General features: G+C 37.0%; 6 protein-coding genes across 7 annotated transcripts; 1 reads left to right on the forward strand and 5 right to left on the reverse strand.

The window, feature by feature from the left end:
- Positions 1 to 440: 440 nt before the first annotated feature.
- LOC127249372 (FCS-Like Zinc finger 15-like) lies at positions 441 to 1,803 on the forward strand. Its single transcript, XM_051272134.1, has 2 exons — positions 441 to 1,321; positions 1,399 to 1,803. The coding sequence occupies exons 1-2, from the start codon at positions 1,023 to 1,025 to the stop codon at positions 1,592 to 1,594; spliced, it is 495 nt and encodes a 164-aa protein (XP_051128091.1). The 5' UTR covers positions 441 to 1,022; the 3' UTR covers positions 1,595 to 1,803.
- Positions 1,804 to 1,868: 65 nt separating this feature from the next.
- On the reverse strand, positions 1,869 to 4,836 carry LOC127249374 (uncharacterized). The gene is made up of 3 exons (XM_051272135.1): positions 4,526 to 4,836; positions 4,291 to 4,396; positions 1,869 to 2,150 (listed from the first exon to the last, which is right to left on the reverse strand). The coding sequence occupies exons 1-3, from the start codon at positions 4,724 to 4,726 to the stop codon at positions 2,068 to 2,070; spliced, it is 390 nt and encodes a 129-aa protein (XP_051128092.1). The 5' UTR covers positions 4,727 to 4,836; the 3' UTR covers positions 1,869 to 2,067.
- Positions 4,837 to 5,655: 819 nt separating this feature from the next.
- Positions 5,656 to 7,037, reverse strand: LOC127249235 (phylloplanin-like). The gene is made up of 2 exons (XM_051271950.1): positions 6,830 to 7,037; positions 5,656 to 6,127 (listed from the first exon to the last, which is right to left on the reverse strand). Exons 1-2 carry the CDS (start codon positions 7,005 to 7,007, stop codon positions 5,841 to 5,843), a joined length of 465 nt encoding a protein of 154 aa, XP_051127907.1. The 5' UTR covers positions 7,008 to 7,037; the 3' UTR covers positions 5,656 to 5,840.
- Positions 7,038 to 7,557: 520 nt separating this feature from the next.
- On the reverse strand, positions 7,558 to 11,604 carry LOC127249234 (eukaryotic translation initiation factor 2 subunit gamma-like). 2 transcript variants are annotated; one of them, XM_051271948.1, is made up of 9 exons: positions 11,494 to 11,604; positions 10,883 to 11,033; positions 10,701 to 10,762; positions 9,798 to 9,910; positions 9,621 to 9,723; positions 9,193 to 9,420; positions 8,867 to 9,085; positions 8,270 to 8,530; positions 7,558 to 8,086 (listed from the first exon to the last, which is right to left on the reverse strand). In XM_051271948.1, exons 2-9 carry the CDS (start codon positions 10,986 to 10,988, stop codon positions 7,784 to 7,786), a joined length of 1,395 nt encoding a protein of 464 aa, XP_051127905.1. In that variant the 5' UTR covers positions 10,989 to 11,033; positions 11,494 to 11,604; the 3' UTR covers positions 7,558 to 7,783. The 2 variants fall into 2 exon arrangements, with proteins under 2 accessions (XP_051127905.1, XP_051127906.1); XM_051271949.1 differs by having other exon boundaries at positions 10,883 to 11,037; positions 11,494 to 11,598.
- A 644-nt stretch (positions 11,605 to 12,248) lies between these two features.
- Positions 12,249 to 14,930, reverse strand: LOC127249219 (UDP-glucuronic acid decarboxylase 4-like). The gene is made up of 8 exons (XM_051271926.1): positions 14,307 to 14,930; positions 13,911 to 14,209; positions 13,461 to 13,608; positions 13,300 to 13,379; positions 13,138 to 13,221; positions 12,921 to 12,995; positions 12,740 to 12,832; positions 12,249 to 12,670 (listed from the first exon to the last, which is right to left on the reverse strand). Exons 1-8 carry the CDS (start codon positions 14,557 to 14,559, stop codon positions 12,467 to 12,469), a joined length of 1,236 nt encoding a protein of 411 aa, XP_051127883.1. The 5' UTR covers positions 14,560 to 14,930; the 3' UTR covers positions 12,249 to 12,466.
- A 97-nt stretch (positions 14,931 to 15,027) lies between these two features.
- LOC127249218 (chaperone protein dnaJ 49) lies at positions 15,028 to 17,487 on the reverse strand. Its single transcript, XM_051271925.1, has 3 exons — positions 17,326 to 17,487; positions 16,001 to 17,100; positions 15,028 to 15,355 (listed from the first exon to the last, which is right to left on the reverse strand). The coding sequence occupies exon 2, from the start codon at positions 17,065 to 17,067 to the stop codon at positions 16,003 to 16,005; it is 1,065 nt and encodes a 354-aa protein (XP_051127882.1). The 5' UTR covers positions 17,068 to 17,100; positions 17,326 to 17,487; the 3' UTR covers positions 15,028 to 15,355; positions 16,001 to 16,002.
- Positions 17,488 to 18,574: the final 1,087 nt, after the last annotated feature.

An 18,574-nucleotide genomic window follows, 5' to 3' on the forward strand; every position in this document is an offset into this window, starting at 1 on the left:
AAAACTAGATTAGCTTGAAGTTGGTCTTGTCCCAAAAATCCATATGTAAGAATAAAATCTAGGTAAACTTGATATGATTCTCTTGCAATTTTCCTTTTACTTTTTTTTTTACGATTCTTCAACTATTTGGTGATATATATATATATATAGATATTATTTCATTTGTATTTAAATTGTTTATTTTAAATATTAGAATAGAAAAAATAAAAAAAAATGTAGTTTGATTGAAATGAATTTGAATTAGTTTGGGAATATTTTAATTTACTGAGGGCATTAATTGTGAATCCTGCCCCGCGCCGGCTATGGCTTTGTACGGAATGGGATTGCACTGCAATTAATACACCTCAATCAATTTATTAATCAATTAATTAATAGCCCTACCCTACCCTACCCTACCCTAATATGCCCTTAACATAACATGCTTTATTTGGCATTTTATTTATAACACAGCAGCAACTCAGTTTGTTTAAAAGGGTTTTGATATTTTAAATTATTTAAAGAATATTTAGGATTCGATAAAAAACTACACATATATATATATATATGAATTGCATTCTTGATTTTTCGACTTTGTACATTACTAAGAGCTGAGGTGAGATCAGATCTGCCGGTCAAGATCGGACGGCCCAGATCGCCACCCCGTCTTTGTCTGTCTCAATCCCACCGTCCATTTTTTTAACCACTGTCAAAAGTAAAAGTGTGCATACATAGATGGATAGATAGATCCACCTCTATTTAGCAAAACCCAGTTGTGGGTTGTTTACCGTAACCACCACAAAACGACAAAATTGCAAATTCTTGAATTTATTACACTATGTCAGCAAAATCGATTGCAAAACTGGAAGGCTACGTGGCAGTTAGCAAAGCACTACCAGTTCACCGATTGATTCTTGCCGACTCCATGGACCTCAACTCCAGATTGTATCCGTATAAAACCAACGGTACAGATTCACCCAGGAATCAAACTCCCGGGCGCTCCCAAGAATCACGCCCTACTTCAAGCCCTCTATTAATTTCACGCCATGGTTTCATCAACCAAAAGTTTCCCCACCGTCTCCTCCTCCACCTCCGCCGCCGGCGCCGCCGTAAGAAAGGAACATGAGATGGTGGGCCTAAGCGTAATCCTAGAAACCTGCAATGATCAGACAGACAAGAGAAGCCCACAAATTATCAGAAAGGGTTCAATGATAAAACCACCCTCCCCGATCCCCCCATCGTCCATTTTCAGTGGCTTTTCGAGGTCAAGAACTCCGTTGAATCTCTCCACTTGTTTCCTCTGTAAGCAAAAACTCTTGCCCGAAAAAGACATCTACATGTACAAGTAAGCACATTCGATAGCTTCAACAAATATGTATATATATATAATGTTTGTGTATGTATCGGTGGTGTTTTGTGCAGAGGGGATAAGGCATTCTGCAGTGAAGACTGCAGGTGCAGACAGATTTTCATGGATGAAGAAGAAGCCACCTCTTCCACGAGCGGTTGTACCCTAGAGTACAACTGCTCCATTGCTTCTGCAAATGCTTCTCCTCCACCTTCAACTTCTAGGGCTTGTAAAGGGTCAAGAAATCGACGTAATGCCTTCGTTTTCTGATCTTTGTTTGGAGAAAAATAGGAGTTTTGCGATTTCCATGTTGGTTGGGAAATGGAGCCGTACAATTCTTGGAAGAATAAGAGGTTGTCTTAGCCACGTTGGCAGACACTCATATATTTCATATTTAGACCATCTGTAGTTACTTTTTATTGTCGATCTTGCAACTTGGGTATCATCGAATACATACAGTTTTGACATTCCCAGAATGTCTGTCCCTATTAGTATTTTCTTGTTCTTTTGCATTTCTTTAACATGACCAGAAACAACCACCAAACAATCTCTCAAACAAGCAATACATAAATCCAGAGGTGTGTATACAAGTGATACGAAAGCTAAAAACCCAAATTCCAACATCAAATTTTGTTTTGTTTTGCTTTAAAGATTCTCATTAGAGAGCATAATTGGATACATACATAGAGCGCAAGTAAATTATGGCTGTCTTTCGTCGGAATTCTTTTCATCGCGCCGCAAACTCATCCGGATTTGAACAGAAGCACAGCCTTCGAATCCAAATAGAAGTAGACAAAGTGGTTCGTCTCATGTGTCACGTAGGAACCTAAACCCAATCAAACAAGACAGCAACAAATCAATTCCATCGGTTCTATAGAAACCGAGAAAAAAAAAAAAAAAAGCTCACGATTAGCTTAAATGGCGTCGCAATAAAGAGCACATTTATACTAATAACAGTTGCTAGGAAGGAGGACTTGATTACCAATTGCATACATGTGATCTATCGAATGCTTCGACAGAAACTACAGAAAAGTGTAGTGGAATCTGTTGTTCAAAGAATCAAATGCCAAACAATCTTTCGAATTAGAACTGTGGAAATATGTAACTCAAGGAAATAATTGTAAATAGTACTCCCACTGTCATACAAATACGCTTTAAATTTTGGTCCGTCATTAAATAATGTTCTCTTTCTCTTTTTGGTAAAGAACCATGCTCCCTCCGTCGCAATACAATAGTCTTTGTTTATTATTTCTGTCATTTTTGTCGGTCCCAAAATAATAGTTTCATTTCTATAAATACTTATATCACCATATAATTACATATATTTTCATTAGTATTATACAAATGTCAATACTTTTTATATTTCTTAAATCTCGTATCCAATATAAATAGTACTATAGTTCTGGGACAGAAGGAGTGGTATTTTTTATATTTTTCTACAGTAAAAAAGTAGTAACAAAATGTACACATTAAAACGTGTCCAGAAGTTTGAGCACAAATTTAAATGACGGAAAAAACTATGCGCTAAGCAATCTAGAAGTAAAATTCAAAAAAAAGAAAAAGCTAGATTTAGGGAAGAGGATCTCAACCATTTTATTGTCTCAATAAACAAAATCTTTATAAAACCTCTAGTTATTTCCATAGGCATCAAGAGATTGGAAATTAGAAGTACATGGTTTTTTTCATCAGTAGTAGTGATCATTAAAATAGTTTCATACATTACTTCTTGTTTACGGTGATCAAAACTGCAGTATAATTAAATTACAGTTCTTTGCTAAGATTGTCCATAATTTCTTTTTATACTTCAACACCAACTTCCTGAGGCATTTAACTCTGCCTTAAAGAACGTGAGTTTCGCATAAAGGAATTTCAATCACTGCCTGCTCGAATAAAACAGCCGACACTAACTACTTATTGCTGACCACTAGACAGTTCGATGTGAATCAACAAACACGTGCGTGTTATCCTTAACCAAAGACAGGGCATAAGACAAGCTAAAGAAGTTAATTTGAAGTGCTTACGCAACGGGAAAGAAAACAAAATAACGTAATCACTGAAGCATATGCTAGAGACTTTCGGCAGTCAGACGACAAAAGGACAGGTAAGGATAGCATTAACATGGCAAGCCAAGTTGCCAAATATGAATGAATGTTTCTTTCTAACATTCGGCTATTGTAATCGCTTAACGACAAAAAAACCAATGTAATCCAAACGGGAACAAATTTCAATTTTATCTTTATTTCCTCGACAAAGACTAAAATCAAAATCCCAAATCAATGCACTACACATGTCGAGTCCACGAAAATGTACACAAATCATCCTCAACAATCACTTGACGACAAAAAAACCAATGTAATCCAAATGGCAACAAATTTCAATTTTATCTTTATTTCCTCGACAAAGACTTAAATCGAAATCCCAAATCAATGCACTACACATGCAGAGTCCACCAAAATGTACACAAATCATCCTCAACAATCATACACTTCTACACAAACACCCATCTCCAGTCATCTTATTTTATTACTTCATATTTCCTAAATGGAAAGCATACATTTCAACAGATTCGAACATTGGAAAATTTGATAGCAAATCAACAGATATAAACATATGCATTCTATATTCACACCCCACTACAAGTAACAAGATCATAGAAGCACAAATCCAAACTTAGCAAAATAACAAATGCAACAAAAGAATTTTTTACAAATATAATTAAACATCATTTATTTTCCCAAAGAAACAACTAATAATTGCCAAATCCATAAGAATTTCAGAAACTAAGCCAGTGAATAACCTCTGAACTTAGGGTTCATAAGAACAAGAACAGTTTAAGCCCAGATCCATTATTACACCGTAAAGAAGGGCAACTAAAAGCAAAGAATCACAACAAATGCAAATCAAAGGAGACTTTCGAAATTATCTACTCAAGAATAGAGAAATCGAAGAAACAAGTGATGGATTACCAAAATTCTTGCCCACAATGCAATGCCAAGTGGGTCCGTACTTCTTGTCGAACATCTTTTTAATGTTCTCCGCTACATCCTTCTCCACGCTATGGTTCTCAAAGGCCTACGAAATCACAAAAAGCTACATGTATGCATATGAAAAAAACGAAGTACTAATCAAAGGGTTCTCGTTATTTTACGAAAATGCTTTATCGTTTCACAGTTTTTGAGCAGAAGGGTGTAAAGAAATTACATCAATGGCAATGTCGACCGCCTCTTTTTGCATATCCTCCTTCATATCTGCGCTCTTTATAACAACTTTCTTGCCGGAATTCGATCCGGTTGAGGTTGATTTCCGATCATCGTACAACGTCAGTGCTCCACCGCTGCCCCTTTTTGATTCATCGTACGACGGCAGCGCTCCCCCACTGCTCCTTTTCGAGTCTTCACTCATTTTCTTGTGGGAATTTTTGTCGCCCCTTTTTCTTCGAGCAAGCGATAAAAATTCGTCAAAAAAAAAAATCTTTAGAGAGGAGAAGATGTGGTGAGTGTGAGATTTATAAAGCCCGATTCCTCAAATGGCTGACCGCTGACAGGGGGGTTGGGGTTTAAAAAAGAAACTTTTTTTTTTTATTTTTCGTTTTTTGATTTACCCAAAGTAAAGTGAAATGGACAGGAGATTTTTCTTGATTTTCACCCTCCATAGAAATCTTTAAACATTTTATTCGACTCCTTGCTGACCTTTGTCGTCTGATAAGACAGTCAAAACAATGTTTCTATGACTTGAAGGTTTTATCATTAGTTTGATTCTTGGCATAATTTCTCATTTTATGTTATTTTTTTTAAAAAAAAAAAAAAAACACACACACACTGACACACACTTACAATTTCTGCTTGCTAGAATAAGTGAAATGAATAATACGTGCAAATAAAGTTAAATATACTTAGCTCGTAAGGGATAGAATGAGATCTTGGTCCATTGATTGGGTAAGGTTTACCAGTAAAGAATGATATGACAATATAAGCTGAATTTGTGATAGGAAGATCATTTTATTCTGATGTCTATAATTTTTTGATATAAAATATAAAGATCGAATTAAAAATCGTAAATTGGAAGAAAAATTAATTACAATACTCTTTAAAATTTCAATTTTATCTACGCTTAACCACAAATTTTTTTTGAATTATTATCCTATTATGATAACTATAAAATTGATTGGAAAGGACTTTCTACTTATGTTGGTCTTACGAGTCCAACCCAACTCCATGCAGTCAATCAGTGACCGAGCCGAGCCACACATGAGCTCGGGGTCCAAGTCGTTGTGTATATTATTTTTTATGACGTTCGTCAATATAATAATTCAAAGCAGGATACAAACACAGTTTGATGAAACCGCAATACATAATACATGCAATCCAAAAGAACAACAAACCATACAAATTAAGAAAAAACCTTACAGAAGATAAATTATCATGTCCTAGTGAACAGTTTTCACTTATTTCATAGATAGATTGATTGATTGATTAATTCATAGTCATGCTTATATGCACTACATTTCTGCATGCAGTTACTTCACATTGGCATTGAACTGAAAATCAGAGGCGCCAATGTTGAAAATTTTCAGTAGTCCAGAGAAAGTGCTTCCAACAAACTGCAGGTTCGACACCAGCTCTCCGACCGACGGCAGGCTGGCGTTGCAAGAGGCCAGCGGCGTGTTCACAACAGCGGTGCATTTATTCGTGAGCGTGTTGAGGGCCATGTTCAACGGATCTAGAAGGAACGAGAACACTCCTGCGCCGTTCGTCGTAGTAGTCGACACCACATTGCCCCCACACTGCAGCTGCACCCCGGCATCTGCACAAAGATCGGATGATTTTTAAAGTGCTGATTGAGACAAATCAACAGAGCGTGTACTATGTTCATATTTATATGATTGTGTTGTATGGATATATCTCATTTGCAGTGATCAATTATAGTATGTGTTGTGTAGACTATAGTGGTGAATTGTTAGTTTATTTGAATATTTGTATTATATGAATATAAAGGGTAAATGGATATATGAATCTGTTGCAAACTAGTTTCGTAATTAAAAAAATGTTCGCAATTTTAGTTTTTCGGTGTCGGAGATGCTTACTTGGCACCCATGTAGTTCACCGGAGGACACGTGTCCCCCAGGTCAGTGACACTTGACAGACACGTGAATATATATATTTTTAATATTCTTTTGAAATTTTTTTATTTTTACGAAAAGATAATAAATAAATTAAATTCTTTTAAAAAAAAATTAAAAATCCAGGTGTCCACCACGTCAGTGACACCTGGCGGACATGTGTCCTCCAACGAGTTACATGGATAGGCATCTTTAGCGCCAGAAAACTAAAATTGCAAAAAAAAATCACTTAGATAAACTTGAATTACTGAACTAAAACAATAAAGGTCCAAACAGGATTTAAAAATTTTCAGTACTATAACAACATCCTCATTTGAACCTAAAACTTTGAAGTTTCATTTAAAAACACTTAATAAAAGCTCTTAACACTATTCGATTTCACTTACTCGCAAAAACTGGCGTGGATGTTCCATTGATACCGATGTTCCCATTAGGCGTGCAGTACACGATACCTTGAATACGAAGTAGGCCCAAAAGATTACCAAGAAGTCCCCCGAGCGGCTGCGCTTGAGCTACAGGGACAGCGATCAATACACACAACAAAAGGATCAATTTGAAGGCCATATTGTATATTGACGCCGATACAATTTTACATAGCATAATGTGCTAACTCCGTCTATTTATAGGGAAATTTTTTGGAAGGTCTATTCATACGCGTGCTCGGCTATCCTGTTTGATCAGTAATCTGATGTCGATGCATCCAAGTTGTAACTTCAATATGTCTTGTGTTTTTATCCGGGGGAACGCATCGCGATTTTCTACGTAAATCAGCATGCAATGCAATGCAAATAATCAACTTTAATTTGTGGACTTTACCCTATAGCCTAACTCTACAAAACAGGTCCATCCTCTGAGTGAAGCCTTTTTGAAAATTTAGCTTCATTTGAGAGCTCCCTTCTTGTATTTATCTTAGTGAATTAGCTGGAAATTTGTTACAACTTGATTCAACTCACCATAACCACAATTTGAGTTTTTGACACATTATTGAATTCCCATTTCAGTTTATTCTAAAATCTGGGAGCACAAAAAAAAATAAAATAAAATAAAAAAGCCTGGTTTAAAGAATACTGCTTTAGTAGCAAGTAACAAACTCAATGATCCATAAGCGCAGAGAAGCCATTTGAAACAAAAATATGAATAACTCCGAGAGGGTATAAGAAACAAAATCATCACAAACAATATGTCAAATATGAAAAACTTTAAATAATATTTTCTCCGCCATCGAACGAAAATTGTCCCCAGCAGTTGTCTGCCTTCCCACATTTTAAGTGTCCCTGGTTATACGGTTCGAGATTTCTTTTTTTCTCCGGGTGGTTACGGTGTAGATGCAGTAATCTGATTTAAATCGGGCAGGGCGGAACCTCGAGAGTGATGCCAGCTTGGATCTGACCCCAGCCAATCAGACGCCAGTGCCTGTCGATTCTGCGGCTGAGCGCAATTTTTTCGCCTTTACTGGTGCACACAGGGGAAGTCAACTGCAGCTTCGCAAATACGTTCTTCACAGCAAGAACACGAGCTCCGGTGGACATTGATCCAATGTTCAACATTAGAATCTCTCCCTTGGCCAGCTTTGATACTTTTCCTTGCCTTTCTGTGTCTTTTGTCCTCACACCCAGCAATCGACGCAACAAAAAGAAATTAACCTGCATTCAAGGCAAGGTACAACAATGAAAACAGAGTTTCATAGGGAATGAATTCGCTGAACTGGACATTTCGATGACTAAACTTTTATTTTTTATAAGAAAACTACTAGATCTTGTTGGAGGCAATTCAAAACTATATTACGAAACTTAATGAGTTGGAAAATGCTATGAAGGGACCCTTACCTCTAGTTCAACATACACTTCTGGGAGCGAACCAACCTCTCCAAGAACCTGGCCCACCAGCCTATCAGCACGGGTAAGTGTGGGGTCCATTGTAGTTCCAACACCAATGAGACCCCCAGGAACAGCAAATTGTAATTCATTCTGCTCGGCATACAGCGAAATTATTCTTGAGTATATGGGGGTGCATTTGATGTTGTCCTTCTCATCCTTCACTACTATACCGGGACGAACCTCAATGTACTGATTTACCTTCAGAACACCCTGCAGGAACAATTCTCAAATCATTTGTATTGCTACAAATAACCAATTGAACTTCAAGTGGCTATTATATGAAAAGGATTTGTTTGAGAAACCAAAAATGAAATGTAATCATAACTCTGCTGAGCAAGACCAGGATATGCATTTTAAATAGACGTCCAAGCTATGATATAGATATAGATATATATAATGAGCAAAATGGAAATAGGCTTTTCTACTCAAATACGGAGGCTGAAAAGATTGCTTTGCAATAGTACTGAATAGACATATAAACAGAATAACAGAAGTAATAAGCTGAAAAGATTGCTTTGTTTAGGTAATAAGCAAAACAAAACCTACTTTGAGAATACTTCCACCAGCAACACCACCTTTGATTTCATCAACTTCAGAGCCAGGCTTATTCACATCAAAAGATCTGATTACAATCATATTTGGGGGTGAAATGAAGTTCCTCTCTGGTATAGGTATTTTCTTCACAATATATTCACATACAACATCAACATTGTACTTCAACTGTGCAGAAATTGGCACTACTGGTGCACCATCTGCAACAGTTCCCTGTAGAAACAATTTAGAAAAAGATGTTACATACATATAAAATATATGTTACATATAAAAATGGGAAAAATCTGTATTTCTGTATTGCATCATATGCTTTGATTTACCTGAATAAATTTCTGAATGGCTTCATGCTGGTTGATTGCTACATTTTCCGGGACAAGATCAACTTTATTCTGAAGAATGATAATGTGTTGTAGTCGCATAATTTCAACAGCAGCTAAATGTTCAGATGTTTGTGGTTGTGGACAACTCTCATTGGCAGCAATAAGAAGCAAGGCTCCATCCATAATAGCAGCCCCATTAAGCATAGTAGCCATGAGAATATCATGACCCTGTAGAAAAGGACAATCCCAGGGAACATTAAGTCGTGAATATGAACATGGTTTAGCAACCAGACTAATGAAGGCATTGACCCACACTAGGAAGCAACATTGTTTAGGGACAGACAGAACTCAGGATAAAATTCTTTTCAGTAATTGTGAACAATTAAATACAAATGTAAATGGTAAAAAATACCAATCAGAAGCCTTACAGGGCAATCAACAAAAGACACGTGCCTAAGCAATTTCATCCTACTGTTCTCAAATCCAGGAACATCACACATTGGACTATCTTCTTTTCCACTTCCATAAGCCCTGAAAAGATAAGCACATTCAGTGAGTATCAGGAAAGAAAAACACAAATCCACATCCTGCATGCCAAATCTTACTTGTAGCACATGGGTCGAGGGCATCGATCATCCTCACACTTGTATATCTTTGCATTGGCATATCCAAGCTTGATGGTAATATTACGTTCCAGCTCATTTTTAAAGCGAACAGTCTGATTTTAGAACAATAACAATCTTAAGAATTTCCAGTACAAAGTCAATCAGGAGGAAATTAATCTTCATAGCTCGATGAAATTACATCACATAGGATCACTCATAAGTACAAACTACAAAGATAAAAGAAAACCACTCATGTGAATTAATCGTCCTTTTCATGGGTCGATCATTGCAGGTTACGTGAGAGGATGGCAAATTACAAAGTTTGCCTTGGTAGGAGATGTATTTCTATTATGTTCCAGATCATTTTTAAAGTGAACAGTCTGATTTAGAACCATAACAATCACAACAATTTCCAGCACTAAGTTAACCCTGAAGAATTTAATCTTCATAACTCAATGAAATTACATCGTATAGGATCATTTATAAGAACAAAGTTCATAGAAAAACCCCTCAAAAGGTGTAGAGGGAAAAAAAAAATAGCATAAAGCTACCAAAAGAAATGGGCAATTTCATAAAGCAAAATTTCACTTTAAAAAAAAAAAAACAAAAAAAAAAAAGAAAGAAAAAAGATGACTCTGGAAATAACTTCTCGGAATCAACTCTAGCATTTAGACAGTTGACAAACACTGCTCGCCGCCAAATATTGTAAGGTAATGATGAAGAAGAGGCCAACTCCTTTTCTAAGCTCAATATCCTCTACGGTTAAATTTATGGAAAATGCATACAATCCACTAAGAAAACCATCAAGAAATTTATTACAACTGAGAAATTATTTACCATGCTCACGTTAAAGATAGGAGGTCAATTATATAATCCCAATTAATAATGAAACATGTTCAATACCTGAACACCAGATATGGCCTTCACAACTGTTGATTTCCCATGAGCCACATGACCAATAGTGCCTGAAGAGACAAATAATTATTTTTTTAAAGACAATATTCGAAGTAAATGATATAGGGGAAACAAAATCACATAGATATACAACACTGAAATTGTCAAAACATTCAAGAACAAGGAGCTACCAATATTTATTGTAGCCTGGCGAGAAATAACCTCAGGTGAGAGTGGATGTAGTGTTGATACATCCAGCTTATTGAGGTCCTGCTCCATCAATCCCTTTCTAGACATTTTTACTGCCGCTGGTATGCCTCTCTCCAACTCAAATTCAAAAATCTAGCTACAACCACATGAAAGATTTGTAATCAACACCGCGAGTAGATTGCACTAAAGAGTAAAAGCAAAATAATCAATGTAGTCTATCCATTCGCCGTTCCATCCATTTTCAAACCCTAAAGGCAAGAATCAAAAGTAGAAATGAACTATTAAACCACCTCATAAGGATCAAATCGTTTCCACCAAACCCTAATCGCCAAATAACATCCCGAAGACCCAGAGGAAGGCTCTAATATTTAAATCAAAAACCGAAAACACGAGACATGCTCAAGAAAAAAGTCTTTGACAAATCAATAATCCATTCAGTATTAAAGGAGCTCACTTTAAGGAGGAAAGGAAAACTCAAAACCCTCACGAAAGCATGAATCTATTCAAAAAGGTAGGAATAATAACAATAAATCGTAAATAAATACTAATCGATACGAATGAGGAACGGGAACGAAGATGGGAACGGGCTCACCTTCGCCTGAGCAGCCGCCGGCGCGCGTCGCAAGAAGTGAGTGGAGAATTGGGGTTTTCCAGCGAATCTAGGGAAAGATATAAATGCTAGCAATAAGCTTATAACATTTCTCATAATGGCCCCTCGGCATATTATTTTATCATTTGGGCCCCAAGAATTTCATTCTTGGGCTTTACATAATATCACTTGGATCCCAAGAACTTCATTCTTTGTCAATCTTTATTATAGTGTAACTTCGTTGAAACTTAATCATTTTTTCTTTTTTTTTTTTTGCTTAATAATTTTTTTTTAAAATAATAAGATAATCAACACAACTCCAACTTATTCAAAAATGTATTTTTTTTTTCTTTTTTGTTAATCTCTCATTTTCTATTTTGCATAAAAATATATTGTATGATTTATTGATAAGATCATGTCAATGTTAGTAAGTTGAATGAGTATCATTTTATATACACTTCATTAGAGATGGACAATATCTAAAATATATAAGTTATTTTATAGTAACAGATAACATATAACAATAGTCTATAGTACATATTACCATCTATCACAATACAAAAAATATATTCATACAGTACATCATAGAGCCATCAATGTCATTGAAATTATGTGATGTTTGTCCAATTTTTATATACTGATTAGAAGTAATCATCGTCATGTCATGTCGTAATTAGCACTTCAACCATGACTCAGCTATCAAAAATTTTCTTTCATTTACTCATGCATTGCATTACTTTGAAGAAAAAGATATTACCTTCATCAAATGTCTCCAAGAAGATAGAATTTAAGGTTGTTCTGATAAAACAATAACATAACTATCTAATGGAACAACTGAAGTTAGGAAGCTAAAGGCTTTGATCTGATCTGCAGGTGTTATTCTGTAGTAATTCGGATGCGGCATTGCTTCTTTTATTACCGCAAGAGCGCGCGATATATATATATATGTGTGTGTGAAAGTATTTGTGTATAGACTCTACTCGATGTCCTTGTCTTCGCCAAAAATTCGCTGTCTGAAGTCGGTGACCATGTTTGGAAGCCCTTCCCTTAAAGACACTTTAGGCTGCCATCCAAGTAGCTGTTTCGCCCTCGAAATGTCCGGTTTCCTCTTGTGAGGATCATCCTCCGTATTCGGCCTGAACTCTATTTTTGCATTTGGATCAATCACATCTTGCACGACCTGCGCGCGATATTTATGACTTATATGTTGTCTTCAAAAGACATAAAAACCTTTGTGGGAACAACTTACCTTTGCAAGTTCTAGCATGGTGAATTCGCCGGGGTTCCCGAGGTTGAAAGGGCCGACGTGGTCGCCTTCCATTAGCCGCATCAGTCCTTCTACCTGTGTTGTAGCAGTAGCAGTAAAAATGTCGGGACTAACTTGTGTTGTCCATTTTCTTACAATGTTGGAAAAAATTCAAATCGGTTACCAAATCAGAAACGTATTGAAAGCTTCTGGTTTGCTTCCCATCGCCATATACGGTCAATGGCTCCTTCCTTAACGCCTGCAATTGTTATTACAACGGTAGGATCAGAGTGCCGATTAAGGTGAATCAAAATCGTGACTAATTGTTAGTTGAAATTATATGCTGACAGTTGTATTTTATAATGTATTGTTGGCACAGTATTGGGGGGCGGGGCGGGCACCTGAGCGACGAAATTGCTGACGACGCGCCCATCATCGATGCACATCCGCGGACCATACGTGTTGAAAATCCGAGCAATCCTCACCTGATCGAGACAATGCCGGAATCATAGTAAGCGCACGAGCTCGGGTAGTGATTCAGACAGGGTAGAGAGTTTCCATACCTCGACGTTGAGCCCTCTGTGGTAATCCATGGACAGCGTCTCGGCTGTTCGCTTCCCCTCGTCATAACAGCTCCGGACACCTGTTCGAAATGGATCGCAATTTAGACAACTCAGTACCTAGTAGCCCTCATTTTTTTCCACTTTCAGACAGGACGGCTCACCTATAGGATTCACATTGCCCCAATAACTTTCGGACTGCGGATGCTGCAAGGGATCGCCGTAGACTTCGCTTGTGCTCGTGATCAAGAACCGCGCCCCGATCCTTTTAGCCAGGCCCAACATGTTCAATGTCCCCATCACATTCGTCTTGTGATTGCCACAACAAATGTAAGTCAAGGAACAGCGGCAGCTGCTGTGCTGGATTTAAAATTTTGCCAAAGAGCAGACCGTGGGTTGTATAGTCATATGCAAATACACAACAGTTGATTTTATTACACACAACACATGTATAATAAGAACAGATGTTGCTTGTATATATTATGGGTGTTGATTTGAATTTTCCAAATCAGCACGTAACCATTCCCTTGATGAACCATCCAAGAACACCGATGAATTCGACATTGACCTAATGAAACAGTGTAAGAACAAGAAAGCGCAAAATCGAAGGATATGATTGTCTTGACGGGGTTGAACTTGTAATGCACGGGAGAAGCCGGGCAAGCAAGATGGTAGATCTGATCAACTTCGAGCAGAATTGGCTCGACAACATCGTGGCGAATGAGCTCAAACCTCGGATTACCCGAATGATGCAGCACGTTCTCTTTTCGACCTGTAAAAAAATTATCGACCACAATTACACTGTCTCCGCGATCTATCAGCCGGTCGACCAAATGGCTGCCGACGAAGCCTGCGCCGCCTGTCACCAGAATCCTCAGCCCCCTGCCTTTCAATCCCAACGGAACCTTTCCACCTGCAATAATCATTCATCATTAAATTCTAACTTTACAACAACAGCATTACCTTAAAACAATCGAACAGAAAACATAGGAGAATTCTCAATCACATGCCTGCACTGAAATGGCCTAATGATCCGTGATCCAACTCATACCCGATGCGATGATGGACCTGATCTGATGCAATGGATTCCTCCTTGTGCGTCGGAATTTGGACAACATTAAAACCGACGCCGGCGATGGTGATTCCGACAAGAAGGCAAACAAATCTCTGCTCTTGAATGATATACTCGAAGGGATACTTCCATGAAAGTCTCTTCTTGTTTTTTTTAAGGTATCCTTTTCTCACCTCGTGGTCAGTCCCCATTAGGGTTGATCTCTTAATTATGAAAATGAATATGATGATATTTTTTACAGAAGAAGAAGAAGGGAGTTCATGGAAAGCAAGAGAATGGAAGAAAATGAATTAAAATTTGGTGAGGTAAATGAATCCTTAGTTTTTGCGAGCGAGTCTTGTCTGAAAAACAGAGAGAAGATGAGATCTGAAAATTCGCGTAACATCGGTATAGGCTGATTTTTCACCTCAAAATTCAGTTTGTTTCGATTCCCAAAATAGCTTAAAAAGTCATAGATATTAATTAGATAACTTCATTCAACTCTTTCTTCTTATGTATGTGATCCAATATGCGTAAGAAGCCCCCGTTGACATGATTGAAAGACCAATCACACTACCCTACCCTACCCTACTTATGGTGGTGTTATTGCAAATCAAGATTGTTATTGCAAATAATCCCTTTACAAAATAAGTACTACCATTTGTTCATACACAAAAGAGTTGACCCATAATAAATAAATGATAATATATGGGGAGAATAACAAAAAGAAGAGACACATTCAGATGTTATGTATAAAAACAACATATATATTCAGATGCACACATTAGCAGTACTATTATTATCATCAAATCATATCTTATCATATCATAAGATGAGATCTTAGTTAGCACCAAATGCTTCCTATTCTATGCATCTTCATAACCAACCACAGGCAGTGGCGGCCACAACAGCGCTACAAAATTTCCCGATCCGGCAGCCAATCAGAAGGCTTCAGTCTCTCAGAGATGAATCACCATCACCGTCCCGGGAAGTCATCCACTTCACAATCTGCTCGTGTATAATGCAACGAAGAAACTCATCATTAATAACAAAGAATTGTAAAAGCTTCATCCATAATCTTCTCCATTTACATAAGCTTTTGGAACTTTTACACTATTTATCCACAGTAATCTTTTCAAAAAATATTACATCAAATACAACTTTCCTTTCGCGAAACATTGCCTCGAATAACCAACCTTTTTTTAGTATTTTCAAAAATCTTCCAAAAGTTCCGCAACTTCTCTAATTATCGAGCCAAAGTCAACATATTGATGTAAGGCGAACCAACACAAACTACTTAAAGGGTAACTGAATGAAGGCAAATAAATTTTCATTCTACAGGAAGAAACTCCACATTAAATAACAAAAAATCACTTCTCCAAAGTAATAGTTGAAAGTAAACTCAATCTCTACTCAACGAGCCAAAGTCAACGTTTAGATGTGAGGCAAGCTACTTAAAAGGTAATCAATGAAGGCAAATAATTTTTTTTCCACGCGAAAAATTAGTTCATTCTACAGGAAACCCCTTTGATCAAGATAGTTACTTAACTAAAGCATCAACCGTTACTTAGAACTTGTACATTAAAGATCACATGATTGGGAATGACAAAACAAACCATATGTAAAAACTATAACACAAAAGACTGAGCTCACTTTCATGCAGCCAGACTTTGAAGCTTGTCGCAATGGGGAGTCGGAAAATGCCTATTCCAATGGCGCCTCTGCATTTCCATGTGGCAATATCGCCCGAGCATATGCTTGTAATCCTTGATCACACTATTCTCAATCTCATCCCGACCAGGGCTTCCAATAGGATAACTCTCATCAAATTGCTGCGACTTAACAAAGAACTCCACTCCATGTTTTTCTGTCGTCTTCCTATACTGGTAAGAATAGTTTCTCTGCAACGAGTACTCGGGCTCTGAAAAAGGGAGATAAGCAAGAAGAATGATTAACAAAAACGGAAGCAGCTGAAGCAGCAGCAACACACTCGGGCCTCCGCCCAATTCCTCCCTCTGATTACCACCGGCAGCGTGATTATGTGTTCGAGTCCGATACACATGACCATTTCTAAACATGTCTCGCTCCCCGAAGAATGCTCGGAATATCTCGTCGGGATCAAACTCATCGTCGAAGAAATCATTCCCAGTTCGCCTACGTCTCCTCCTAACTGGATACTGCTGATTATGCTCAAACTCATCGACCAAACCAGTCTGATCATATTGCCTCCTCGATTCATCGTCGCTTAAGCATTTAAAGGCCTTTCCGACTTTCTTGAACGCCTCCTCGGAGCCTGGAGCCTTGTTCTTGTCAGGATGAACTTTCAGTGACAGTTTTCTGTAAGCCTTCCTAATCTCCTCTACGGAGCAGTTCTTTTCTAGACCAAGAATGGAATAGTAATCCTTCTTCATCCTGATCTGCCTCACCAAGTGCACATGCTCATCTGTGTAATTCCTCTCCCCATTAGGTAGTCCGCCATTGATGGAGGAGCTTTTGTCCTCTTTCACCTTTGCAGCAACATCCTCGGCGTCGTTGGAAGGGCCAGCAGTGGACGATTCGTCGAGATCATTACACGCAGCGTAAAGCTCGTCCAAAGGTAAACTCTGATTTAGGCGGCGAGCAATTCCGAGGAATTTTAGGGCTTTTTCTTTGTTGCTTGCTGCGAGTGCCTCTTTGGCGATTCTGATGCATCTCAACGCCTCGTCTTTGTTGCCATCCATAATTGCTTGCTATCTATCCCCAATATTCAAACCCTAAAAATCAATTCACATCCAAAAACGCAATCAATTTGCAAAATCCAAAACCCAATAATAAACCACACAGGATCTCTCAATCGAATTCAGCAAATAAGTTGAGAAAAAAGTGAGACAAACGAAATGGACAACGGAAGCAGTCGATAAGAAAACCCTAGGTTCCATCTAAACCAATCGATCGTTCATTGAAAGGTATAAAATCAGATGAAAATGGCGATGATTTACCTTAGTACCAGATCCGAAATCCCATGGCCGGCTGGAAAGGAGGGAGAGGAAAAGAGCGTGGATCCACGAGATGAGAGTGCGGTGGGCGCGACTGCTACTCATACATATAACCCACCACACTACAGGCTACAGCTCCGTTGTTGTATTGTTGTAAATTTAAGGGTCAGCCTCAGCCATGCCTGTAAATTCCTTACAGGTCCAAAATTTCAAGGCACTTACAATATTCCCTTTTCACCCATCGCTCTAGTCAAATCTTATTATTACTCCCTCTCTCACGTAAAAATAATTTTAATTACTAGTAATTAGTAATAATAATGTAAAAAAAAAAATCTACTAAATTTAGTGGACGTTCTAAAAAAAAGTGAAAAAATAAATTTGATTACAGATAAAATATTATTTTTTTTAATAAAGTTGAAGGACAACTAAATTATTATTATTATATGACATGAAAATTTGTAGTCGGATATTCTTTGAATAAATCTAAATTTATGATTTAATAATCACAAATTTATTTTCACAGATCAAGGCTATCTTTGAAGGAGTAGTCACATTGTATAATTGTTTTTTTCCTTTTCTTGAATTAAAGAGAACCCCACATCATCAATATTATTTTATTTTTTTAAAAAATTATATAATTTTTTTTTTTTAATTTTTAGTTGAAATATGTAAAATATATTATATTTTATCTATTCCATAGAATTTGGGTTAAATTAAAATATGCACAAAAGATTTCATGGGAGAATTACAATTTTGAAGATGTGGTATTTATTAGTGAATGTTTGGTATATAAAGATAATTTGGACGTTGCGTTGCATTGCGTTGTGGAAGATCTGGAGTTGGAGATTTTCTAAACCTAAAATATTCTATTAAACAAACATTGCTTTGTGCTACATGGCATGGAGGGAGTAGTTATTTATTTTATTGAAAATATTATTTTAAATATTTTTTTTTTATTTTTATAAAAATTGCATAATGTGAGCTTACAATTGAACATCAATTTTGGGCTTATATAGTGATACTCCAAATTTGATAGAGATAAGTTGGAGAGAATGTGATACCCAGAGTTGAATAATGATGAGTCGGAAAGATGTGATATTCTCGAATTTTAAATAAAAGTTAAATAGATTGAATAGATTATTCATGTATGTACAATTTTTTTTTTCGAGAATCCACGTGAAATACTTTTTAAATGAAGCGTGTCTACTCTAAGTTAATTTTTTTAAAAAATGAATAGAGTGAAACACGCTAG

This window comes from Andrographis paniculata, unplaced genomic scaffold (assembly GCF_009805555.1).
Source record: "Andrographis paniculata isolate CXL003 unplaced genomic scaffold, ASM980555v1 Contig35END, whole genome shotgun sequence".
NCBI lineage: Eukaryota > Viridiplantae > Streptophyta > Magnoliopsida > Lamiales > Acanthaceae > Andrographis > Andrographis paniculata.